This window comes from Neopsephotus bourkii, unplaced genomic scaffold, assembly GCF_033783945.1.
Source record: "Neopsephotus bourkii isolate Nb327-2 ecotype Australia unplaced genomic scaffold, CSIRO-AGI_Nbou_v1 NB_1292, whole genome shotgun sequence".
Classification (NCBI taxonomy): domain Eukaryota; kingdom Metazoa; phylum Chordata; class Aves; order Psittaciformes; family Psittacidae; genus Neopsephotus; species Neopsephotus bourkii.
The window spans coordinates 7,125,945-7,152,812 of NW_026901776.1; the positions used below are offsets into that span (position 1 = coordinate 7,125,945).

The window sequence follows — 26,868 nt, forward strand, 5'->3', positions numbered from 1 at the left end:
TGTTGTGTCATAACCTAGTCATTTCATCACTCACTTTAATCATGTATGCTGACGTATTGGTGGCTTTGGAGGGTTTTTTCCTTCATTAACCTTCCACTAACAGCTGCAGTAAAGCCTCAAGTGTAGCCACAAGTATTAATATCTTATATTCTCCTATACATAGCATAGAAGTTTCAGCTTCTGTTGAACTTGACAATGTGGCTTACTGATGGTATTAAAATCCACATTCTGCCTTGTGAGGTCAGGTTTCAGCCGGCAGGATAGTGTGCACAGTTGACCCTAGTCCACTTGTGCTGGTTGTGCCATTCCCAGACCTGTGTGCCCCCTGCCTGACTTGGCATGGGATAGGATCACTGGCTGAGAGAAAGCCTTTATGGGCAGGTGTTGGGCACTACAGCAACTTCTTTTCCTGCAGCTGATGGCGGGCAGGTTGCACTGGGGAGAAACACACCCATGAGAGGTTTGGGCAAGCAGAGGTAGCAGATAGCAGGATCACTGTACCAGTCTCCCAAGGCATGTTTGCACAGCTCCTGTCCCTTCTGTGGAGCCAACATGTAGCTCCTACAGATTTAGGAAAGGGGCACTTCAGGGTCCTTTCATGTCCAAATAATTTTTTCAGTTGCCTTCCCACAGCTGTGTTGAACACAGTAATTTTTCCCTATCACCACAGTGGCGTAGTTTTCTTCTCCTTTTTATGAAACTGCCTGCAGCATATACTGCTCTAATCTTTCCAAAGCACTTCACAAAGATGATAGAGGCACTCAGGGATAATCTCAGTGAGGCCAGTGAATTGGTCAACACCAAAGCACTGAGAGACATGAAATGAAGTGACTGTACCGTGCAGAGGGAGCTTTCCTCTCATTTGGAGGCACAGTGACCTGTGGACACATGAAACAAACCACAGGAGTTTGTAAAGTATCTGCCCCTTATTGAAGGATGCCACAGGAGGGAGTGGGTTAAGGAGAAAACTGCAAGCAGGCCAAGTGTGTGAAGAAGGGGGTAGGGGGGAAATCATCAAAAGCGTTGCTTGACCAAGGAGAACATTTCATCCTGATTTATTTTTCCTTTCCTTGATATCCAAAGTCTCTGTTTGTTTGTTCTCATCTCATTATTATTAACATGCGCAAAGCTTGGCAGAAGACTTTCTCATTTAAACGGAAAGTTGAAGTGTCCATGGAGCTGCGGTGTTTATATGAAAGAAACATGTAGCTGGGAAAAGTAATAAAAGTTCAGGAGTTCAAGGCAAATAGTATGATTTGTCTTTTACTGTAGCAAAAAGGAAATAATTATCATTGTTACTTTATTATCATTTAAAGTGCTTGTGCCTAAAGGTCACACGTATGTAGATCATGCAGTTTCCTTGAATGGCTTGCATGAAAAATACTCTCTGCTGGTTGTCTCCGTCCCTGTCTAATCAAAGCCATGAGCACTGCCATTTGTGTGACAACAGGCCGAACTCAGACTTTTGACCTGTGCCAGATGCCATGGAGAAACTGTTTGTGCATAAGGGTAAGTGATCAGCAAGGATGCTCTACCATCAGCACTGCCTGTGGTGTAGAAACCTGCCACAGGGTAAGTCCCAGGTCACTCTGTCACAGTCTGATAAGCAGTGTGGTTTAGGAGGCTCGTTAGGGTGAAACTCCAGCTGCCTGTAGACAGACATAGGAAGAGGTCTCTACAGAAAGTCAGCAAGAGGTGGGCTGTGGCTAGTGAATAGGAGAATCACACCGTTTGGCTGCTTAAATGGGATCTGTGGGAGCTGCCAGAGCCATGCTGCAGACTTTAGGTTCGAGAAACAGAGTGCAGTGTTCCAGTGACTGGTAGAAGAGCAAGATAGTCAGGGACTAGTCAAGCCTAGCACCCTTGCAAGGGACTTCAGTGAAGTGAGTCCCTGTCCTCACCATTAGCTGGAAGGTTAATGTCTTTCACTACAATGAGGTTATTTCTCCTTCTCGCTGTAAAGAATTGCTCTCACCTTTTATTCTTGTCACATCGCCTTTATTTCCCTGTCTCATGTTGAGGCTACCATAACAAACATAGAGAAAGCTTGATAGGAGGGGATCAATCTGCCTCAGGAGGGATGAAACCAGCCCAGTGAGATTCCCAGTGGGGTGCTTTGCTTCCTTCAGCTGGGTGCCACCACAGGTGCCGATTTGCTGCCCTGGGGTGGGAAAGTACAAGATGGTTGGGCACAAAGAGGCACACAGGGACGTCAGCGCAGCCAAGACTCTGTTGCTCACCAGGAATGCTTTGCTGCCTCAGTTGAATTAATTCAGTCTCAAATGTTTTAATGATGACTACAGCCTGACTGGTGACAGAGGCCATATCTGAAATACAATCATGACCGCCTCAGTAAAGACTACAAATACTCCAAACTGACTCACTTAAATCACATGTGATATGTCTCTTCAATAATAGGGCTTCCCATTTTTTAGAACAGTGTTGTTAAATCCAACTTTACTTGGCACACGCTAGATTGGAGGGTGCTTAGCAGTCTAAAAATACAATTCAAAAAACTTACTTTATTTTCTTTCAAGCTGTACTGGAAATTATCTTCCCTTCTTTTTCAATTAGCAACTATCCTGCTGGTAAAGTAACTTCATAGCTGATTGTTTCTGCTACATTAAAGTCACTTTATCAGGCAGTGATCCCTCCCTGCAGTTTTTTACTGTGCCACTTTCCTCTTTCTTTTTTTTTTTTTTATCAGTGTAAGATTTTTCATTAATTTCATTTGAACTAAACCCCTGCTGGTCTTCTGTGAAAGCAAAAAGACAAAAGTACTGCTTTTTGGCAACATACCGATATGCTCCCCGTTTGTGGGTGTCCCTGTGAGCCTGTAGTTTATGTGGTATTGCCCTGTTTTAAAGCAAGTTTTCTTTTTGTCAGATACACACTCATCATTAAAGGTTTCTGCATGTAGCTGTAATAAGGATATAAGGAAATCTGCTGTCTTCGGCTGGCCACAGATTCACAGACTGTATTAATAGATAGGATTAGTGAAGAACAGGTCAGAAGGCTGCAAAGCTCCTGTCCCTTGAGATTTCCTTCTTTAGATCATTAGTCTCACTGAAGAGCTCTCTTCAGTACAGGGAGCAGAAACTGAGGAAAAGGCTGGAGCCATTTTATTTCACCAGGACACACTGAAGAAAGGGCAATTTCTGAGTCACAATCTCCGCTGAAAATGTCTGTCCAGTTTTCTTCACAGGCACCCTGGAGGAACAACAACATCAGTTTCCTGAGCAGAGAGGCAGCTGTAACAGAGCAAGGAGAGACTATCATAGGTTTCTACCTACTGGCTTTAGGTATGTTCTCAGCTTGGGTGTGGAAGGAAGCTCCTAGAGTTTGGTGTCAAGTTCAAAGTGATTCATTTGGGTTCCATCCCTAACAAAACAGGATGTTAGAAAATGCAACTCGTCAGCTATTAGAAGACAACAGAGGTACAGCTTTCTTTTGTGAAAAGGAGATTTGTAACCAATGTAGAAATCTTGAGGGGAAAAAAAGAGTAGTCAAGCCTGTAAACTTTAATGTTCACTAAACTTAATATGTAGGAAGATTTTTAAAGTACCTTACCAGAAGTATGTGATACTACTGTGTCTTCTCGTGTCTTGGTAGCACTGAGTTAATGTTCCGTGATTTCCAATTTTGACTGCTGAAGGTTAGCTGGCATCCTACAATTACCCCCTTCAGAGACAGAAAGTATGGTTCTGTATTTTCAACTTCTTTTTAACTGTTTTCAACATTTTTTAACTATTTGTACTGCTCTTAATTTAAACATTTGATACACATTGAAATTAACTTTTTCAAGCAGGATCTGTGAAAGATCCACATACTAGAACATTATCCTGTGTTAGCAGCCACAGTACCGTGTGTTTACTTTGGTCCTTCTACAGCGCAGCTATTGTAAGCGTATGATAAGGGTTTGAAAATGGCACCCAATATGAACTCACCTTGATCCCAACGCAATTTTGACTTGTTTGTTTAGATATTGTCTATGTGGGGCTGACTCACTGTAGGCTACAAGGAAACTTTATGAAATTCCAAAGAATGCATGGTTGCTAGGTAATCAAAATTCCCAGCATTTTTCCTCACAGGAAAATACAAGAAAATGTAAGAATTATTAAATCTGTTCTTCTAAGGAACATATACAAAAATATTTCAGTTTTTAAATGATTGATCTAAACAGGTTTTTTTCTTAGCTTATTACATATTTCAAGTAGCTTACTAGCTCAGCTTGTCCTTGAGAAAGGTCTATGTAAGTTACAATATAAAATGCTAAGTGTTGTAATAAGTTTACATGAGATTCTTTTTGTCTATACGAACCAGTGAGGAAAAGGTTGTGTTTAGAATAAAAACAGAGATTCTAGTAGAAAAATATATGGCTTCTATCTTAGGAGACTTAATTAGAAGAGTGGCCATAAGATAAATCAGACTTGTTCCAATTTATCCCCAGTCTGTTCACATCTGCGTATCCCTTCATGAATGGCTGGGAAATGGCTGCAGCATCAGCTAAAGAATTAATCAGTTGCACTTAAGACTATAAGGAACATCTTAGGTCAGCAAGGCCAGTCGCCTGCTGTGGCAATATATAATCTCATTTACGAACCTATTATGCTCTGTCATTTAACTGGCTAGGGTTCCTTTGGTGTTGCTACCACTTTTCCAATTGACAGCCTGTTCCTGATTTTGTTTCTCTGTTGGGTAGGAGCCTTTCCATATACACTTAGCTAAAGTGATCACATCAAATTTATACTGGTTTTGTCTCTCCATTCATTTTTTTTTCCTTTTTTTTTTTTTTTTTTGCCTTCAGTCAACACCTACAGCCAATCTGTTTTCCTGAAGGAGCAATCATACCCTGTATTCAACCTTTGCATTCCTATATTATAAGCAAGGGTTGTTGGTTTTTAGTTTGGTTGTCTAGGGTTTTTTTAAATAATAATTTATTTATATATAATTATACATATTTACTATACATATAATTTATTTAGCTCCTGCCATAATATTGATATCTTTTCCCCTGTCATCCCAGCCTATCACCTTTTACACTGTCTTTTACATCCTGGACACCTTTTTTTTTTTAACTTATAGCCAGGGCTGAATGCTGCACCCAGGCAAGGTCTTACCATTGCCATTCACAGTATTTACACTTCCCCAGCTCTACTGAAGCCTCTTAGTGTTGCCTCTTGTCATAGTTTAAACCCAGCCGCTTGCTCACTCCCCACCTTATTCATCCCTCTGCTCCCGGAGGGATGGGGAAGAGAATCGAAAGAATATAGCTCCCACGGGTTGAGATAAGAACAGTTTAGTAACTAAGGTATAACACAAATCACTGCTGCTACCACCAGTAATAGTAATGATAAAGGAAATAACAAGGGAAGAGAATACAACTGCTCACCACCCACTGACCAATACCCAGTCCTACCCAATCAGTGATCTAGCCCTTCCAGGTAACTGCCCCCGGTTTATATACTGGGCATGACGTGCTGTGGTATGGAATACCCCTTTGGCTAGTTTGGGTCAGGTGTCATGTCTCTGCTTCCTCCTGGCTTCCTCTCTTCCCTGGCAGAGCATGAGACTCACAAAGTCCTCGGTTGGAGTAAACATTACTGAGCAGCAACTAAAAACATCGGTATTATCAGTGCTGTTCTCAGGCTGAAAGTCAAAACCACAGCAGTGTACCAGCTAGTAAGAAGGGGAAAAATGACTGCTACTGATGAACCCAGGACACCTCTGCATCACACTGGTAGTTCAAAATCCTTCTATATCAATTGACCAACAGAGGTGATTGCTGCTTCCTAATGGTTCCACACCTAGCAAATACTTTTTAAAGTACCTACGTGCCTGAGCTTTTAGGTTGTTTGTTAGGTTTTAATTGCTACAGATCCTTCTGGCAAGCTTACAAGTGCTTGGCATATTATACCTGCTATTCTTGAAACTTACCTCTAGATGCAAGACTCAAGTTGCAGTTCTTGTGCAGTGTATGTAACCAGTCCTCACGTCTTTTACTCTTCAAAGTTCTACTGCCGCACTTCCGCAAGCACCAACCATAACAATTTCCAGCTGTTAGTTTTGTGTACACCAATACCTCAGTCTATCTGGGGAGCAGATATGTAGCAGACCAAAGTGCTCTGTTACACAGACGCCCTTTTGCCTTTCTGGCAGTAGAGACCAAAGGCCATTCTGCGTGTTACCTTCTCATACCTGCATTTCCTTAAGGATGTGGAAAGACAATCTGCATTTGCAGTATTTGATGGGTACTTCCTTATACAAAGTCCCAAAGATGTTCATATTTAATATGTTTGGGTTTTTTGTTGCCTTGGAAAACAGTTTCAGTGATTACACTTCTGACACTGCTACATGTTTTCTTCTCTTTTGAATTTAAGTACACCAGTGCATTTTTTTGTGAATTTCAATGTACGTTTCCAGCACCAAAGGGCTGTATGTGGTTGGTGTTAACACTTACCCAGAAGATGGAGTTCCTCTGAATCTCTTCACCTTCTCAAGATAAAGTCCAAGCAAACTTTCGGGGTTTTGGCCAAGTCTTCCCACAGTGGCACATCTTTACAGGTGGCATGACTATCCAAGAGCCGTGATCTAACACCTTTTGCTGACATGAGGCCTCTTTACATGTCCCCTTCTGGAATTCTCGTGTCATAAGTAGGGCAGATGTCATATGGGACAGACAAGACACTGATGTGTGTGGCATACAACATACTCCAGGCAGGCTATAACAGATCCAAACAGGAGGGTCCTCAGCATACTGCATGGACACCTGAGCTCAAAGCCTGTGCTGGAAAAGATATCACAGGCTAATGTCACAAGCAAACCAGCATCAAAGTGCTCGAGTGCTTTTTGCAACTGCTGATGGATTTTGAAATCACTGCAATACTTCTTGGCACCCAGCTCACCATTTCGTCGTTCTCCTTGCTAATGCTTTGGCCAGGGGATCAGCAAAGTGGGGGGAAAATGCAATGCCAATCCCCAAGCCATGAGCATCATAGTGCTCTTAGAGGGGCTAACTGCAAGTGACAGCAGCTACTGGTTTAGGTCAGCTGCCTCAGAATCCCCTTTCTGAAGGCAACACTGTGTTTTCACCCTTCCCTTCCATGAGCTCAGAACTGTCTTTGACAGACAAAAGAGAGCTCCTCCTACTGCTAGCATTTCATCTTTTTGCCTAAGCCCTGGGTGGCCTGGTACCATGGAAAATCCTTGTATAGTTTAAATTATTAGGTGTGACGTTAAAAGTTCTGTCTACAGCTGCTAGCTAAGTCAAACATAGACCTGGGGGAAAAAGTTAAATGTTTCTTCTTCATAATTATTGATAGGAATTCTCAAATAAATCATTCATTTCTGCATATATATGCAATTTGTTCTGTGCTCATTTCCTCTATTTTCACAGTTAACTGGAACTGTTAGAGTGAATGCTTGGCGTAAAAGGAAACTTTAAGTCAGTAGGAGATAATTTATTAGAGAACAGATTTTGACTTTTTGTGAGTGCTTATATCAGCAAACAACACTGAGAGCATTACCAATCCCATTAGAAAACTGGAACAAGCAAGACCCAAAGATGCTTTTAAATTGCATGTTTCCACATCGCAATAGTAAACTATTATTTGACAAGTGACAGAATGAGTGCTATTTTGGGACATTGCTTGCCAGATAAATCTGAGAAGGTGGGAAAGGAAACAAGCTAGTCACAAAGCATTCATATACCAATAATATTGCCTATATTGAACAAATAATCTCTCCACACTTTGTCAAGTCTAAAACATGATGACTCTTCTCCTTCTTGCCAAAATGGGCAATATGCCCTGGATAAGATAATGTGTATGTATAATTAGCAGTGAAGACTGAAAATGGAACAGGTTCACTTCACAGTTGCAGTAGTTAATGACAGCTTTGCAAATTCCCTAGATTTTATCCCTGTTTTAAATAAAGATTTCTAGTCTGAAAATCATTTACAACAGGCCTCTTCAGATAGACATTAATGCTTGTGTGTAGGTAGTTAAATCAGTAATTCACTTCATTCATGCCTGCTCTATATATAGATGCTCAATCCAATTTCTGTCCTAGAGATAAAGTTATTTGCTGAAGGGAAAGCATAGCTTGTCTTGTAACACCGAGCCTTCACCTTTTGCCCTCATTTATTGAGATTGTCCACTTAAAGGTCCCTGTATATTTTAAACTGCTGATGGGTGTGTCATAAAACCCATTTTTCTAATTCATTCTTGCTAGGCTTTACAAGTAAAGACCATGCAACAATGTCTAATAAGAATAACCTATCTTATCTGGGCACAGACACAGCCATCTATTGGTTGACTGGCTTGGAGTTATCAGTTCCCTTGTATCAAATTTAACTCTGCAAAACATAAATTGAATGTTAACGATAAAGTTGCATGCATCCTTGGGTGCTTATTTTTCGTTCAAATACCATCTCAGGTATATGAGAGAAAAATAGGGGAATGGATGCTCAGTATGGAGTGATTTGGCAGAAACCTTTGTAAACCTGTTGTACTCCCTCTTAGCTATTCCTAAAGTTAAACAATCTCTGTTCTCAGTCACTTCCATCAGAAAGATTTTTAATATCCCCAGACACTCTTGTCAGTGTTTTCTTTGCTCAGGTTGGCAGACAGCATGCAGATAGAGGACTTTGTTTGATAGGGTTTTGGTTCCTGACTACCACCAGCTTGTTTGGCAGGCTTCCTGTGCCTCCCCTAAAAAGCATGGGTAACAGCACCAACTTCCTTTGTGGAGCACTTGCAACATCTGTTGATTTAAACGCTTTATTAGGGTGTATTATTCTAGGACAAGGATTACTACTGAATTATATAAGGGCAATACAACATTTTTAATATTGCTGTCCATCCTATTTCTTCTAAGTCCTGATGTCTGAAATGTAATACCAAGTACTTTTCTGTGGTGTCAAAGGAGAAAGGTTATTCCTTAGATGTTCAATGTTTAGCATTTATCAACACTCATTTAATTGATGGTTGGAGAGCTGGAGCACCTCTCCTGTGAAGACAGGCTGAGAGACCTAGGCTTCTTCAGCTTGGAGAAGGGAAAGCTCAGGGGGTATCTTAGAGTAGCCTTTCAACACTAATGAGGGCCTGTACAAAAATCTGGAGAGGGACTTTTTACAAGGGCATACAGGGATAATAAAAGGGTGAATGGCTTTAAACTGAAAGAGGGGAGTTTTAGATTAGCTATTAGGAAAAGATTCTTTATTATGAGGATAGTGAGACGCTGAAGAGGTTGCCCAGAGAAGCGGTGGGTGCCCCATCCCTGGCAGAGCTGAAGGCCAGGATCGGCAGGGCTTTGAGCAACCTGGCCTAGTGGAAGGTGTCCCTGCCCATGGCAGGGGGTTGGAACTGAATGATCTTTTAAGGTCCCTTCCAACCCAAACCATCCTGTGATTCTATGATACTGCCAGTCTCATAGTAGCTGTTCTCAGTCCTGTCCTGTGTTAAAAAACTACAGTAATTATACATGATCTGTGTTTTGCCACTTCAGAAGGTCCAGCATCTCTTGATGAGCAGCCATATCAGACAGCGTTACAGCTTATGAAGAAAATGTGGTGATTCCTCTCTGAACCTTATGTCAGCTGGAAGTGTTCAGTTTCTTCTTTCTGCTATTTTTTCTCTCTCAGCCACATTTTGACCTCTGTTGGACCCTGTCCTTTCTCACCAGGATTGCCTTAGGATGCTGGGGTTAGATTTGGGGTCTGGGTTTTATTTTTTTATTGTATACTCTTGTGAGTGGCAGCTTGCAAATAAGAAAAATGAAACGAGGTCCCTCAGCTCTTCCCTTTCTATCCGCTGTTTCAAGATGCCACCTGATCATAGCAAGGCCTTACAGCACTTCAAAATCCAGAGGTTTCTCTCTGGGCTCCTTATCTGCCTGTGATCTACTCTGAGGCACATAACACCTGTAAAGCAGTTGAAGAGATCCCTGCCCTCGCTGAGAGTGTCAGAGCTATTGCTGGGCTTCCTCTGCATGGCACTTTCAATTTTTTACCTGTTGTGATGTTACGGTTTGGGGGAGGGTAGACATTTGGTTCTTTTGGTCGGACCACTGGTTTTGTTACTCTGCAATTTACTGAGGATTGGGTTCCTCCAGGTTTCTTATCACAGTATTAATATGGTCTCCTACCCAGACAGATCTGACATTTTAGGGACTGGATATGCCAGTGCTGGTTCTCCACCTGAAAAGATTGTGCCTACCTGCAGAAATCATACTTGCTCTGTAAACTTATCTCCCTCAATGCTTCCATCATCCCCAACCTCAGTGTGTGAATGTAGTTCTAAAGATTTTTCACAAATACCGTGTCTCTGTCACCTCCATCTAAAAAATATATTGTGTTTTTACATGATGTTTTGCTTAATTTCTTCCTTAAGATACTGTGAGTGAAAGCTCCCTTACCCTCCAGGCTGGGGCAATTGGCTCTGCAAGTTCCCAGGAGGTGCAGGTGTCTTACGCTGTAAGAGTAGCCCTCTTATCCAATACACTGTGTTGACAAAACTTTGCTATTTACAGAGGAGATGCCATTTTATTTTGTCTGCCATTTTAAAAGCACCTTGTCTTCATATTGACAGGGAAAATGTTTCCATGCCTACTGCCTTGAAAACTGTCTTACTTTACAGAAGGTGGAGCTGACATACGCAAGCAATGAAACCATCATATCTGCACTGCAAACTAATGCGTTCTCAAAGCTGCCATCCCGCAGTGCCCTGCTCTGCCTATTTATAATACCTAGACTCAGACAGAAGTCAGAAACAATTGCTGACTTAAAGTGCACACAGCCATTTGAGATGAGATTTGATTAAGAAACATTGTCACCTGGTGGCCAGAATAAGTTGAATTTATTATTGTTGATCTTATCCTTATAATGAGATATATATAAAATATATGTATGTATTTCAGTGTATCATTACACCAGAGACTATTTCTGATTAATACCACATGCCAACACGTCATCTCTTCCCAGTTCGAAAGCTCTTTAGTAAATTATGTTTCCTCCCCTCCCTTCCAAGCTGAGGCAGCCAAGCTGCAAACCACAGGGTTCCTGGCATACGGGGTTGTTAATGCTTCCTGAAGTAAGGCGGCTGCCCTCTTGCTACAGCATCAAACCTATCAGCCATCTTTCATCTTGTGAACTCCTTTGAATATCCAGAGACGCTGGGCAATGCCATTATGCTGCAGGCACTCAAAGGAGATGGTGTTTTGCTCTAAGTTACCAAGGTAAAGTGAGGCCACCTATGTCAGCAGTGACAGATAAGGGACAATGGGGAGCTGGTGCTGCCCAACCTGCTGCCCCACTCTAGCAGCTACCCTGGAACCATCCCCTTCACTGGCTATACCCGATTTTCCATACTGAGCCTGATGCTTATGAGTAAACATTTTGTTGAAAGTCATTTGATTCTGCATGTCTATATCATTTGAAAAAGGAGGACGCATACTATCAAGGTCTTGCACTGATGGGGGGACAATAGCCTTGCACATTTGGAAACTCTAGGTCTCTCCAACAAGAAATAGGCTGACTCTTGCCAGGTTTGCAGTTAACTCCCTTTCATTTTCTTCATGTAACTAGATATGTACATGTCGAGCATCTCTCTTCCTGGACAGTAAGAGAAAACACGACCTTCTTTAAAAATAAATAAGGACTTTAAAGCTTTCAAAAGGTCTGTTGTAAATGCTTTCTTCATATAAATTGTCAGATGTATAACTGAAAAATATTCCTATCAGCTTTGCTGCAAGGAAATCATAGAGTGTTCTAAGAGAAGAAACTTAATCGCATTAAGCTGCACTTCGAGAGAGTTGTAAAGCAGCTCTCTGGCTATGTGTATGAACTTTCCATGTTCCTTGTCACATACAATGCCCCTAAACAACTGCAGCTTTTTGCAGATTGTTTGTCGTCTCTGCTCTGCTCTACCCATCTTTCCTCCTTTTTTTTTTTCCCAGCTGTTACTTTTCATGAGTTTCATCTATCTAGGTGAGAAAAAAAACACTTCTCTAGGACCTTAAATGGTGGGTCTTTGACAAATGCAGCAGCAGCTCTTCATGTTTATTCTCTTTTATTGCCAGATTTATTCACTCATTTCTGCTTCTGAAATGTACCCAGCTACTTAAAAAGGCTTCATGCATAGGTTTTCCAATGGATAATCTGGTTTAATATGTTTCTAATCGAACAAAAAGAAGAGACATCACGCATTTACATACTGAATTGTTTCTTCCTTTATTTGCTTTTTGATTCATAGATTTCTTTTTTTTTTCCCAGGTTGGCTGTCCTGGTTTGGAAATAGCATTGTGATTTTTGTTCTATATAAACAAAGACATCTTCTGCAGCCCACTGACTACCTCACATTTAACTTGGCAGTGTCAGATGCTAGTATCTCTGTGTTTGGTTATTCACGAGGGATCATTGAAATCTTCAATGTCTTCAGAGATGATGGCTTCATTATCACGTCGATATGGACTTGCCAGGTAAGACAGGATTACACTTAGACAAAATAGGTGTAGCTACTTGTGTGTATATGCTGTATATATATGTATATGCTGGTTATTACCAGACAGGTCCAAAGGGGTGAAAAGAAGTACTAACTGACTTTCCAAAAGGACAGTATTTTCTGTTACACCCATAAATCTATGCATTTGATCCATGTTGGAACAATTTTCAGTGGTTATTTCTTTATATATTTGCAATAGTTCCTATTAGTTTGGGGGTTTACTTCATGACATTGTTCACACTCCTGTTGGAAAGCTGAGATGTAGGCTGTGTTTATTTTCAGCCCCCCTGAAGTCAACCTGGTTGTTTGCCCTTTATCATTTGACTTAAAGCAGTGTAAACTCCTCCTTGACAAGGCACATAGAGCAAAACTTCCATGCAGTGTGTGAGTATACCTATATATTTTAGCATACATCATCTTGTACTAAATCAGTTGCCATTCTTCAATCTTACCCCTAATTCTTGGGTCGTTTGTTACCTGTGGTAGGATGAGTGACTTAACTCTATGGCACAGTCATCTCTAAACTTGGAGGCAGCTTTTTGTTGGAGAACTCAGAAAATGTTATTGGTGTTAATTCTGAAACACACCTGCATAGTCTGAAGATAAATACATCCCATGGATCAATAGTTACATGTCTGGCTCCCTGGTGCTTTCAATAACATCTGTGAGAAAGATTATAATTATACTTTGTGTGTCTGCTTCATAAGGGGATCAAAATCTGACAATGACAGGATAGCCTACAGCAGCAGCCTTACAGCTTTCTTCCATGGTGCCTCTGCCTGGGAGTCCCTCTTTGGGTGACCAAGACTATGTAGAGTCTTGTTAAAATGATCTGGCTTTTTTTTTTAGATGTAGAGAGTCTGGAATAGAAGTGTGCTTGAATTTAATGTGATGGAGGTGAGCTTGATCTTGCTGTGCTTGAAGTGCCTTTGCAAGGAGAGCAGTCAGTAATATGTTTGGCGTATCAGGTAGTTTGTTGGTCACGGTGCGTTAAGTAATCTTATTTCGATCCCCCGGTTTTAAACGTAATTCGTTTGTAAAATATGGACATCAAGAAAAGTTTTAAAGTATTGGGATCCAAAGATTTTGTTCAAGACATTAATAGTGCATTGGCTTTTCTAAGATTCTGGTTTCCAAAATGTCAAAGTTTCTCCTTTGGTAATTTTCTGTAAAAGTTAACATTTATCATTTCAAATAGGAACTGATACTGTATTAACGGTAACCTGGAAAAGCCATTTTGTACTCTGAATTAATAGTTTGAACTGGTTGTGACTTGTTGAGGGGTTGAGCTGGTTGTGGCTTGTTGAGGGGTTGAGCTGGTTGTGGCTTGTTGAGAGAAAATCATGTAGGATTCCTGTTTCCATCAAGCTTTTGTTCTGTGCTGGGGTGGGAGGGATGCCTCAAAAGCATGTTTAAACCCTGACATCCATCTTCTTGACTATTAAGGTTGACAAAAAAGAAGCCAGGGATGAAAAAGTAACTTATGGAAATAGAGTGGTTTGGGGTTTAGGAAGAATATAGTGCAGAAATAGTAGGAAGCTTCTGCGCATGAAAAAGATGTGAATGTTTCCGTGCGTGTGTGTGGACAGCCAGCACAAAGGTCATTCTAAAAATGTTCAACGTTGAACAGCAGTAGGGTTTTGATTGCTTGGGTTTTAGCATTTATAAAATGTAACACATTTGTAATTCTACCAGAATGGGTCTCACATCTGGAACATGAGTGAGGAGCATGGTGCCAGGAAGGTAAAGCCCATGCTTTCTGTCACATCTCTCTGAATTCAGTGTCTCTTGTTCACCTCACCACACTCAAGCTCCTCTGCAAGTAGCTGGGATGATTTGAGCTGTTGCTCTTTCCTTAGCATGGCCCATGTGTTTCCCCTTACTTGGTTTGTTTTGCTGAGTCCAGAGGATGGACTTACTTGTCATTCTGTCATTGTCCATTTCACTACGCATTTGCTCTTATTTGATCAGTCAGCTTCTGCTGTCAGGTGTGCTTAGGGAAACTTTATGTTCCCAAGCTAGCCTGTCATTTCTGTTTATGAAGAAATGTCATGAGCTCACCTTACTTAATCCACCTAACTATTTTCCTTTTCCCTGACTCTGGCATCCTTTTGTACCCTCGGGTCATATTTGTCAAAATTAAGGTTCACCATTCTTAGCTGCCCCAGTTAGAGGGAGTGGGGATAAAACAGGTAGAGACTACTTCTCTTTCAAAACAGCTTAGTCTGTGAAAACGCTCTGTAACAAAAGATGCATCTCCAGCTAAAAGGACCATCTCACAGCATACTTGATGAATAGAGCAGAATATGCGCTCCTGTTCTTCTCTGAATGGAAGGAACACCACTATTCTTCCCCATGCCAAACATTATTTTTCTCTTTGGAGGTCTGACAGAGCTCTCCTCTCACGAATGAGGTCGTGGTTAGTTCTGTATACACATGCTGCCTCTGCTGAATGCTGCGTACAGATTTAGTTTTCCAAAGGTGGCTTTTGGACTCTGCTTCCACCTCTTGTTTATCCATTCCCTGCTTTAACACTGAGTTTTAGTCCTAATCTGGCCAGTCTCTAACACATAATTAGTTTAACCTCTGGTAATATTATCAGTAAGTAAACTAATTTATATAGTAAAGTTCAAGTCAGGGAATGCAAGCTAGTGACCAACAGCCATCTGTTCCCCTACTGACCGTATTTCCAGTGAAAAGCCACCTCGGGATATATTTTTGTCCTTCTCATGTTTTTTTATTCTCATGTTCTGCTGAATTAGAATTTTCACTGAAACCTGCAAATAACATTAGGTACAAATATTTTTACATGTAGAGAAAGATTCATACTCTGCAGGTAAACACCACAGTTTCTTCTAAATATTATTTATCAACCAACAGAAAGTTTTCCTTGTATTTCTTAATCATAGAATAGTTTGGGTTAGAAAGGACCTTAGAGATCATCTAGTTTCAACCCCACTGCCACAGGCAGGGACACCTTATACTAGACCAGGTTGCTCAAAGCCCTATCCAGCCTGGCTTTCATGTGGTAAATACAAAAGATGCAGGCTTCAGGAAGGCTCTAAATAGAGAGGAAGGATTATAAGCTATCTGATCCTCACAGGTGCATTGCAGTCATGTCAGAAACCCAAAGGTGGGCTGTGGGGTGCCTTAGAATTTGAAATCTTCCATAATCCTGGTATTCCGTTTAAGCTTTGTTCCACTAATTTAAATTTTTTCTTTTTTTCTTTTTTTTTTTTTTGTGGTTGTTATTTTGACATTACTTTTACAAATACATAGGAATTTCATTATGAGAGCCAAGAAAATTGACTGTTCTTATGTACTCTGTTGGTATAAGCTTCTTTCTTTTAAAAAAAAAAAAAAAAAAAAAGCGTATTTTTGAACTGTTTCTTATGAATAAGATGTAAATCAGCTCTGCTCAGCAGAGGAAGATGTAGTTAGCCTCCATGTCACGGTACCATCACAGACGTACCCACTGCCACTGACATGCTGACTGACGCTATTATCACAGATGCACTCACCTCACTAACAGTGTGGGTATCCCCAGTCCATCTGGCCAGGCAGATGGTGACAGAGCATCCCCATCCAGATTCAGCTCTGAAGAAACAGCCTCAGGAGAAACAAAAAATCCCCTAACAGTGTTTAGCTTTGAGGTATTAGTGAGCACCACAGTAGCCTGCCCGGCAGGATTCAGCCCACATTGCCTCTGTTCCTGCAGCCTGGCCTCACCATCCCCCTAAGGGCCAGGCTGGGAAGAACCTGCCTTCACCCTCTTTGGCTGAAGCTGCATTGTGCTGTGCAGAATAATAAAGCCACCAAGGGGAGCAGAAGAGAGACTGAGAAATGACTGTCTCACCGTGTGGTTTGGTTTACTACATAGCAGTGAGGAAGCCTGATTTTGAATCTTGCAGTGCTTAATGCTTTGATGCTTTCTATATTTCTGTCTGGCATATCCTAAACAGAAACAACTGGCAATGCAGTGGTCAGCCATAAGCCCCACACTGCATGCATGTACTGTTTTACTTGGTTATGCCTAACACATCTGTGCACAGTATGCTTGAGAACACCAGACCTGTGGCATATGTGCAGCCTGAAAGGGCACGGAGTGGCCAGGAAGTCCAAAATTCCCTAGATGTGCCAGACTTGGTGCGTGTCCATTGAGGAGTACATGACCCATGGAAATGTATGGGATTTATTGCACATTAGCAGACTTTTCCAAATTGTGGTGGTGTAGCTGACCAAGTTGCCATCTGAAATCCCAGATAAATGGGGATCTTTCAGAAAAGCTATACTAGATGTGCAATAGCCCTGCTTTACAAATGCTGCTGTTGGTCAAGGAAGGTTGCCCTCCTGCCGGTTGGTGTCTGACCGTTCCTGTAGGGAGTTTCTCTTTGCCTCTGGCCCTGGTATTTGCTCTAAAGACAGTGGAGCATCCCCACATGATGAACAGCACTGGGGCTTAAGTTCCTAGGCAGGGGATGTGAATCTGAGCACTTTTGATGGAGAAAAGTAAATCCAGCTCTCCCACAGTGAACCTGCTTAATTTTCTAAAGGTCTTCCACAGGTAAGGGAAGGATATGGCTGTGAATACCAAGAAATGAGAATCTTTTGTGGCCTGGAATAAGGTATTAAAAACCAAAAGGGAGTTGAGATATGCCCCTTGCCTTGTTTTGTTGGCTACTTTAGGAGCCTCATTTGCTTACCCACTTTTCCATGTTTGATCTAGGAGCCAAACTTGGAGCCATAACTTTCCTTGCACCACGCAAGTGACCTGAAAAACTGAGCAAAGTGACCCTTACCCTAGTTTGTAGATTCTGTTTCCAGTCACTGCCTCTCACTAGTACATAAAAAATCCGGCATTTTTTGATGTTATAAAATGTTTAGAGGTTTTGTTGTACCAAAATATTCTGTAAATTGTCTGATAAATCGAAAACCCTAAAGGCATTTATGTTGTTTTATAAATAGAGTAGATTTGAAGGACATCAATTTCTGTCTATCTAATATAACTGGTAAACCCGAGCAATTGTTGGGTTAGCTAGAGTACTGACTCTTTTGACTCAGTTTGTGATTTTATGCATTTGGAAAAGCCAAGACAGTGTTTCGGTATTACTTTATGTAATACAGTATTCCCTCACATTCTGGATGAGATGACTGACCAGTGGTAACTCAGCAGTAAGTATGACCAGCAATGTCAGATGGAAAGGACCAGAATGAAACCTCACAGGCTTCCTTTATCCTACCTTCCCAGTATCTGGGACATTATTGAAGAAAACTGCAGACAGCATTGCTGCTGCCCAGTACCAGTGTGCAGCAGACAACCACCTATTCATGTTGCTCCATCATCCATTCATTTTTTTCTTCACCAAATCATTCTGCTTCCAGCTCACTCGATATGTAAGAAGCACTCTTTACGTATATGTCTCACCTCCACCTCTGCCTCTCATTCTCCCCCAGCAGCCATCCCTGTTAGTAACCCCACTCACCGAAGAGCTCTCATTCATAAAACCCAGGCCAATCCACAAGCTGTTCATCTTTAACCCTAGCAACATTCATTGACTCGGATAAAGGTCTGGTCCCACTCATCCTCCCTTGCAGCTAGCTATTAGGAGATGTAGTGATGGTTGCTGTAAGTGTCTTTGCCTGCATCTGAGAGTACTTGACTGTTCTTCCACTTTTTTCCTATTCTCTTTCCCTGTTGGAACAGTCTGTGCAGGCACACCTTGAGTTCACTAGTACTCATGTGCAGTAGAGCCAGAACGCATGCTGCAGGAGTACCTTTGTCCTCAGCATGGCTTTCAGTGTCAGGCTAACTTTGGCAGAGGTTTCTAATCCAAAGACTGAGCTAGACCAAAGAAGCTAGCTCAGACTTGGCATGGTGTAACAAGTCTTGAAGTATCCCTGTGTCCAAGCATGTAATTCTAAGATTGAGGTTTTGCTGGAAGAAAACAGATTTTTTTTTCTCAAATTGTAATAGTGCAGGTACATCTACTTAGTTGAAAAATGCTTATCTATCTGCCTATAGGATGTCAAAAGAAATAAAGGTGAGTGTAACAACTGGGTGAACTGGGTCAATAGTTATTGACTATGCTAGCACAATACTGTACTGTGATATTGCTGGGATTTTACTTATATATAACTTAGAATTTCTGACATTTCAGTAAGATGAAAATAACCCAAAGTAATACCATGGAACGGGTACTAAGAGCACGAACAGATAAAAACAGGTGTTAAAGGTGCTGAAGAAAAGCTGTGCAACATTAGCTTTGTATTCAGCTCACCTTAGCATACTGATTCACTGTGAAATGTAGGATATGGAGACTGATCTATAAAACAAAATCAAAAAAAAGAATGCCTGTGCTGTGCTAAAAAAATCTTCCTCTCCCAGATATGTTTTTCTGGGAAAAAAATAATATATATTTATATATATATATCTCAAAGATATACACTAGAATGTATTCTCATTATTGTTCCCTTGCATAACTGAGATTTGGATACTGAAAAAAAGTTACAGAGACATTAATCTTCCCTGGTTTTTTTATTTCTGGTCCACCTTGTTATAAACTTGAAAAGCACATTGCAGTCAAAAATGTAAAAGAAACTCACATAGACATCTGTGAGCTAAATTTTAATGAAAAAAATACTTTGTCTGCAGGGAAGGGAGGGAAAACCATGCCTTTGCACAAACAGAATCATTAGCAACATAGAAGATCATTTCAGTGTAACTAATACGACTGTAGGGAAGTTATGCCAGTTTTCATTAGCCATGAATTCTCTCTCATTTTCCTGTAAATTATTATTTATGCAGCCAATTGAGACAAATTAGGGAAATTGCGTATTTGGTACTTGAAAAATTATGGATGCTTAAGCTAACCGTTTCCTTGTATAACAAGTCTGACATAGCTCCTCCCATGCCACCCAAGCACTGCGTCAAACCACACACTGCTGCCTGAAAAAGGCATTCATTGCCTAATAGTGCTCCTACAGAACCAGGAATTTCCAAAGCCTAAACTTTGATTCCTTTTCCTCTAAGAGCAATGTGCAATATCCTTTTCTTGCTTCCTTATGTGGAAAATAGTAACCTTCCTCCATTATCTGTGCTGATGTGTGTTTCTACGAGATGAAAAGTTTTCTCTCAGAAAATGCTGTCCATCACTTACCTTCATAATTCAAGATCTTCTCACCACAAGGTTGAACAATTCATGTTCTACTGGCTCCTCCCTGTGTGCCACACCCTCTCACTGCCTTTTAACCTAAATTTGATAGGAAACTTAAATATCACCCTGATAATATCTTTAAGTATCTTAAATAGTCCTACCTCACATTTACTCATCTTTTATTTCACATATATTAAGTCAGTATTCTGCTAGTGTGTAGGAAGCAATTTGTGTCCTGACTCGCATCCTGTGCTGACTGAATGACAAGATTCAGGATTTCCACACCACTGGCCCTGCAGAAAGGACATTGCACCTAGTGACTTTCCAGATAGCTCTTTTAATACCAATAACCTCTATCTTTTACACTTCCTTCCGGGCTCTCCCTGGGTTACTAAGACTCCTTGGCAATGTGTGTGACTCTCCTGTTAGGAGCTCGGAGGTCCAGCTTACCTTACACAGCTGTGATGTGAAAGCCCTTCCAGCTCATTCTCAGTTTAGGACTATAAAACATTTCTTGGGATTAATCAGTTATCTTCTGTTTCTTTAGGGATTTTGGTACAGGATACAAAGCAGCCACGAGGATCACCCTAAGAGGAGATCTCCTAGTAGCCATGCAGTTATTCTGGCTTTCAGGAACATAGCATGCTCTTGTCTTGACCCCTTAATGGCTGAGCTGTCACACCAACCTGCCCTTCATTATGCTTAGGAGCTTTGTGAGCAGAAGAATAAGTTCAGCGGTAGGCACTCAGCCAGCAGTCAGAGATGACCTTGTATTAACATGATGGTGGCTACGTAAGCAGATTCTTTCTTCCTGGGAAACAGCACAGATGACTGTACTTCGGAGAACGTGGAGGGTCCCTTGTAATCTCTAGGCTGTCCTGACAGAGCCTGTGAAGAGCCTCTGCTTCCCCTGGGACTTGTGTAAGCCTCCAGAAACATTTACGACGATATTTTGAAAAGGCAAAGATAATAGTTCTTTAAAAAACATGACTTCAATCTGGTGTTAATGGATCTCAGTTATTGGGGTAGGATCACCACATGCCACAGAGCCAAGCTTTGATTTCTGTGAAAATGTAAATATGAGACAGGTGACTATGAAGCTGTTTTCTTCTTTTGTCTGTCTTTATATTAATGGGGCTGCTAACAATAAACAAGTAAGCTCTGAATTAACATCACCCAAATGGAGGAAAGTTTTGGCTCAGTTTGGCACACTGAAAAGTGTTTTACAAAGCATAGCATGGGTGTTCCCAGAGGGTAATGCTAGAGTTTCCCATCTAGTGCTTCTGAATTCCCCTCTGCAGTAATTTACAGAAAGACAATGGCAATACATCATTTAACCTGAAGATGGGAACCTTTCCACTGTATCTGGATCATTGAGTGGTATGAGCTACATGGTTGGTTACTTCCTCCCAGTTAATTCTGCATGGGTGGGCTGGAGAGACCTAAAACCTTTCATAGTCCCATAGTACCAACCCAGAGCTAGAAAGCAGGTGCTCCCAAACACGTGAAGATGAGGTACTTGAAGTAAGATTATAATCTAATGAGGCTATGTAAGGGAATTCTGAAAGAAATTTCCATCTGTTAAATTATGTGCACTTGGTGGAGTTGTTACATTCATAACCATGGTGATTGATAAGGGCGTGTTCTACTATGAGTATAAATTGTGACCTGAGAGGGCTACAACTCTAATAGCTAAAAGTCAGCCCAAAGTAAGTATACATTGAATTCCATTCAATTAACCCAACATATAAACCTAAAATAACTGCAAGTAAACTAAAATAACTACAAGCAAACAAGTAAACTTTTCCTGGATTTCCTAACATTACTAAAGACAAAACCTGTATATATTAATAGCTGGCACTAAATGTACATTTAAATATATAGTTAGTATAATCACCTATCTGTGCACATAATTGTATATTGTAAACATCGCATTCATATTCTTCTTATCTTTAAAATATATGCCACAAACAGAAAGGTTTAGTCACTCGGTGAATGCAAAATAGTGAGTGTCTGATGCCCTCAATGTTTTAAACTAATCCTGTAGCATATCAGTTCTCATTGTTTATTAGTAAATGAAGTGCCATCTGTGTCAGAGACCTATAATGGCTTGGGTTAATGCCATCACCTCTAAGAATAGCCACCCTCAAAGCCTGCTGGGACATCATAAAAGGCAGAATGCAACCATAGCAGAGCAATGACACATGAGCAAAATCTTAAGGAAAAATTTGAGTGCTTTAGGAACATTACTTCAACTTATGCTACTTTAAGTAGCGTGAAGACTGACTTTGATTGCAAATCTTGGTAGTTCTTCCATTTAACAGAAGAGTTAGTATAGTCTGACATATTACTGATATATTGGAGGATGGCAGAAGTATGTTGTCATCAGATTTGAGTGCAATATTACTGCAAACTTAAAAGAACATGTTAAATTTTAAAACATACTCTATTCAAAGGTACCCACAATTGTTTTTCCAAATATATTTCTTAAAGATCGATTTAAGAAATGTTTTGTGTCTTGAGGTTGAAGGATGTTTATTGCCATTATCTATTTCCATTATGATCTTGGAATAATCTGATCTGTATTCAAAGAAATATTCTGAGAGAATTTATTGTGATAAGTTTGAATAACCCCTGTTTAGAGTTTCGCTTTTTCTTTACATATACATTATCACTTATTTTATAGAAGGTAAAAACAGAACGTTGTGGTTCTGAAGGGAAACAAAAGGACTTCAGGAAATTGTAACAGATTCACCAGCTGGCCAGAGGAGGGAGCGATGCATCCTTTCTGGCTGGTGAGATCAATGCTTCAACCTGAATTGAAATGTAGTAGCTATTTCGGCAATGTGCTTTTGTGCCATTAAACCTTGATTAATCCAATAATAAGAACAATAGGTTATATTTCACTCTGTCTGCGTTAAATGAAAACAACCCTTATGTAGTCAGTAGGGATGCATAAGTATAAAAGGTAGTAAAAATGCGGCACACCCAAGCTCACAGCTAAAAATTTGATAGTGCACTGGGGATTCCTGACTCTCCCTGTGTTGAAGCAAAGCTTAAGAAATGAATTTGCACGCAGTGGAAACTTTATATATTGTGGGTTGTAAATAGTACACCAAGAACATTAGCGAGATTTAAAATCAGGCGCAAGTACAAAGCAGAAAAAAAAATCTCCTTTTCTTCAGTTTTATCTTAGCTTCCAGGCAACATAAAGATAATGAGCAAGTTCTGTGAGTATCTATATAGCCAAGGGAGTAATACTGTCATAATGCTGACAGAAAAGCTTTTAAAACTGCTAATCTACTCCTGTTTCTTAATGGATAAAAAGAGAAGCTGGTGGATCAAAATTACCACACAACCAATTTTGTGTTTATGACAGAATTCACTATTGCCAATTAACACTGCTGATATTTGATTGTAATTAACAATAGGAAGGCCAAAATTACATTACACAAAAATGGAGGAAATATTATGCCTGTGGAAGGAAAGGGCTGGATGGAGGGGGGAAGGAGGGTAGGATAAAAGAAAAGGAAAACCAGCAGCAGGAAGAGGAAGAGAATCAATCTTCCAAAGTAATTAAATGTTATCTACTATTCTAGTATTTCCTTGGCTGTCATTCCCCATATCTTTAAAGGGGCAGAAGACTGAGAATATGTTTTTGTTACCTACATATATTAATATCTATGCCTATAGAAGTCAGAACTATGCTAAAGCATTTTTTTTCTGTTGCTAACTACTTTGGGTTCCAAATAGTCACTTTGGTTGCTAGCTACAGTCAGTGCTGTCTGTTCAGGAGCAGAAAAAGCATCAGAGATATTGCTTCTATATCCAGTAGGTGTATGCTTGAAGTAGGTTGGCTACAGCTAGAGTAAGATCCCTCATTTTTTTCTCAAGACATATGTCTAAGTGAGACCAGTATAAATGTACTGCAGAATTGGGAAATGGCACATGCATAAGTACGCTCAAGAGCTAACCTGTTGCTGATAGGAGTCTGGCAGTGATGATACTGGCTTGAGGATCCTTCTCCCAAAGCAGCACTAACCCTGTTGGATGCGTTCTCATGTTTTAATGTTTCAGATGCCATGGCCTCTGTGTAGGCTGTTCTACAGCCTGAGAGCCACCTCATTTACCTCCTTTATTTATTTCATCCTAACACTCTTGTCATTCCCCAGACCTCCCTCTCCTCCTTTTCATTTCACCCCATCAACTGTCCCTAAACCACTGAGCCTGTGCCTAGCACAGGGACAGGTAGCAAAGCTGTCCCAGGAGACTGCTGCCACTTCATCCACTTGCTAACCATATGGCCCTGGTCAATCTCTGATGATAGCCCCACACTAGTAGAAGCAGAAACAGTATGTTGATCTGCTGAAATGCTGCTATGGAATACTACATAAACAAGACATGGCACTGACAATGGCTTGGTCCTATGAACTATGTTGACTTAAGTAAAACTGCTTCTCTTTTTTTTCTTTCTTTTTTTTTTTTATTTTTCTTATTTTGTTTTATCAAGGTACCACTCCAAAAAAAAACATTTTGTCTTTTTTTTTTTTTTTATGGTGGCAGAGTTTCATCTTAAATGGTAAAGGACAAGAGTGTACTTTTAGACGCGCTTTCCTCCCTTGTAAGTGTGCTCAAGGGCTGTTTGAACTGATCACAATGTAATTGTTTCTCTTTGATCTGACATCAGGGAAGGGGGAAAATAATGGTCACATCTGCAGGTGATACACCACCAAGCATGAGAAAAAAAGTGGGGTTTATAGGAGGGCTATGAGACACACTGAGAATCTTGTCCTACTTCTTCAGTGTTCAGTCTCATAGCTCTTTAGACTTAATTTCAAAGTGTTCATTTGCATAATTGCTGAAATACTGCTTCCTTTCTAATCTAATCTAACCAGTGCAATTGCTTAAGGTTATGCAGCCTGGCTTCTCAGTAATCCTTGGCCTCACTGTTTTCCTCATCTATGAAACGTTGTTAGAGCAAATGGAGAAGTGGCAGCTGTTTGCATCAATAAGGCTAATGAAATGCAGGTATTTCACCAATCTCTGCAGTACACAGCAGGCCAAATTTAGCTAAGGGCAGCTTCTAGCAAGTAGCTGAGACATCCAAGGAAGTCTTTTTTTCTGGTGTAAACATAGTTGCATTTATACCCAAAGCATGAGCTGATTGCAAATAAGTGGAGCATGGGTGGATGTAGATTGCTGTAGTAGCACTTTTTTTTGCACAAATTTAAAATGTAGTCAGTCGGTAAAAGACATTAAGAAGCGTATAGAGTCAATGTAAGAGCATTGATAGTGAAAAAAGAGCCATCGGTGAAAGAAATGATGAAGCAACCCATTCCTAACCCTTCACCCAATTTAATTTATACAGTCTGCCATGGTCTCAGTTTTAAGCCTGGATTAAAGCCCCAGATTCAGTGCTGGGGTAAACTGAATTCCGTGGGAGTTGTGCCCATTCACACAAACACAGAGGCTGCTCCTGTAGAATAATGATGTGTCGTTTTGCTGATAATTTTACCGCTTGAATGCCAAGTTACAGTCCAGAGATGCTTGCTTAATATTCCTGCTTCCCTCAGTGTAAAATTGGCACCTCCAAGTGGTCCGCTGCTCTGGCTGGTTTGATGTATCACGTCGCAAGCATTCAAAAGAAATAAAGGACTGCCTTCAGCATTTTGCCTGTATCCTTTCCCGGTCATACAGTGCTCCTTAGCAGATGGCTACACCATCTCCACTAGAGTCAGCAGCAATTTCCTTCCTATACCCATAAGTGAGGCTAGCAGAGTTGTAACTGTCCTGTGCATCTGTCACTGAGATACTGATGTCACTGGGAGCCTACACAGCTGTACAGCTCTGCCTGTGTCAGTCAGAAGTGATGGAGATCAGGGATTAACATATAGAAGCCAAGCAGTAGCACCAAGACTGAGACTCAGTCTATTGGAATGATTTAGCTTTGGATGGTTTTATTTAGTTATTTAAAAAGCTTCTCTCACTCAGCCAAGCCCATTACCTCCTATGTTCTTTCCTCTGTGGCTTAGGTTTCATGGGTTTAGCTTGCATGTTTGTTTTGCCTACATAAGACAGCTGCATCCAGTACATTTTTGCCTGTTCAGGGCTTTTCTTGATTTGGTTCAACCTTTTTCTCCTTCATTTGGCAAGTCATTTCAGGGAAGCATATAGATGTAAGGGTGCATTTGCTTGTTTATTTTATGTACATGACAGAGCACTTATATAAGTTTTGAACATTCACTTGCTCACTGATCCTATAGATGATAACAGCACCTGACATTTCATATTTCCCTGCTAGTTTGGTTTCTGAAAAAACTTTCAAGGGCATTAACACGAAAATGACAGGAGCAATCGCTGTAGTTCTTTTCATTTTCCTCTCTCTGCAGTAAAAGAACCTCCTGCACTGCTTTGTTTTTCAGATTGATGGCTTCCTGACACTTCTGTTTGGCCTTGCTAGCATTAATACCCTTACAGTAATCAGTGTGACTCGCTACATCAAGGGCTGCCATCCTGAGAAAGGTAAGGAAAAACCTGCCAGGAGTAAGTGGCAGGCCCAGTTTTGCTTTGTGCCTTGTGTAAATCTGTGTTTCTTTCAGTCAAAGGATATATCAAATACAAATTGCCTGCATTGGAAACCACAACATAACACAGTCATTTACATTACAAATATGTTTGCATTGAATCCTTCAGAATCAACCCCACTAAGAGCCAAATTATTACTACTACACTTTGGTCACCATGGGCTAAATCCTCCCTTGTGCTAAAGGAAACCACACATCCTGCTGACCCTCTGTAGTCTTCAGAATGCAACCTAAGTAACTTTTAAGTGATCACTGTCTGGATCTTACTGTAAGCAATTAATTTCATCTTCAATGAGATGATGTTTGGGAAGAAGTTTCCACTTGTTGATAAGATCCTTGGTTCGGGAGGCTGCTACACATACAAACATTTTCAGTCTTCAGGGTGTTTTACCAGGATTTGTGCACAGTAGGCATCATGGACTGCTTTAGATGGTGCTGGGAACTTTCAGTCTGCACATCTTGCCTCCAGCTTTTGTAGCAACCTTCCATCCCCACATGTCACTAACCAGTATATCTTTACAGAAATGTTGAGGAACGAAGTGGTAAACGCTTCATCCTTGGCAGTGTTTAAGGCCAAGCTGGACAGAGCCTCGGGCAATATGTAGTGTGAGGCATCCCTGCCCATGCCAA

At 40.8% G+C, this 26,868-nt stretch overlaps 1 protein-coding gene across 1 annotated transcript in view; it reads left to right on the forward strand.

Moving 5' to 3' along the window:
- The first annotated feature begins 3,154 nt into the window (after nucleotides 1-3,154).
- LOC133219019 (opsin-5-like) overlaps nucleotides 3,155-26,868 on the forward strand; it is a 30,342-nt gene continuing 6,628 nt past the window's right edge. The window contains exons 1-3 of the mRNA XM_061366005.1: nucleotides 3,155-3,302; nucleotides 12,272-12,477; nucleotides 26,077-26,176. Coding sequence (XP_061221989.1) covers nucleotides 3,182-3,302; nucleotides 12,272-12,477; nucleotides 26,077-26,176 — 427 coding nt within the window. The 5' untranslated portion in view covers nucleotides 3,155-3,181. The remainder of the gene's footprint in view (nucleotides 3,303-12,271; nucleotides 12,478-26,076; nucleotides 26,177-26,868) is intronic.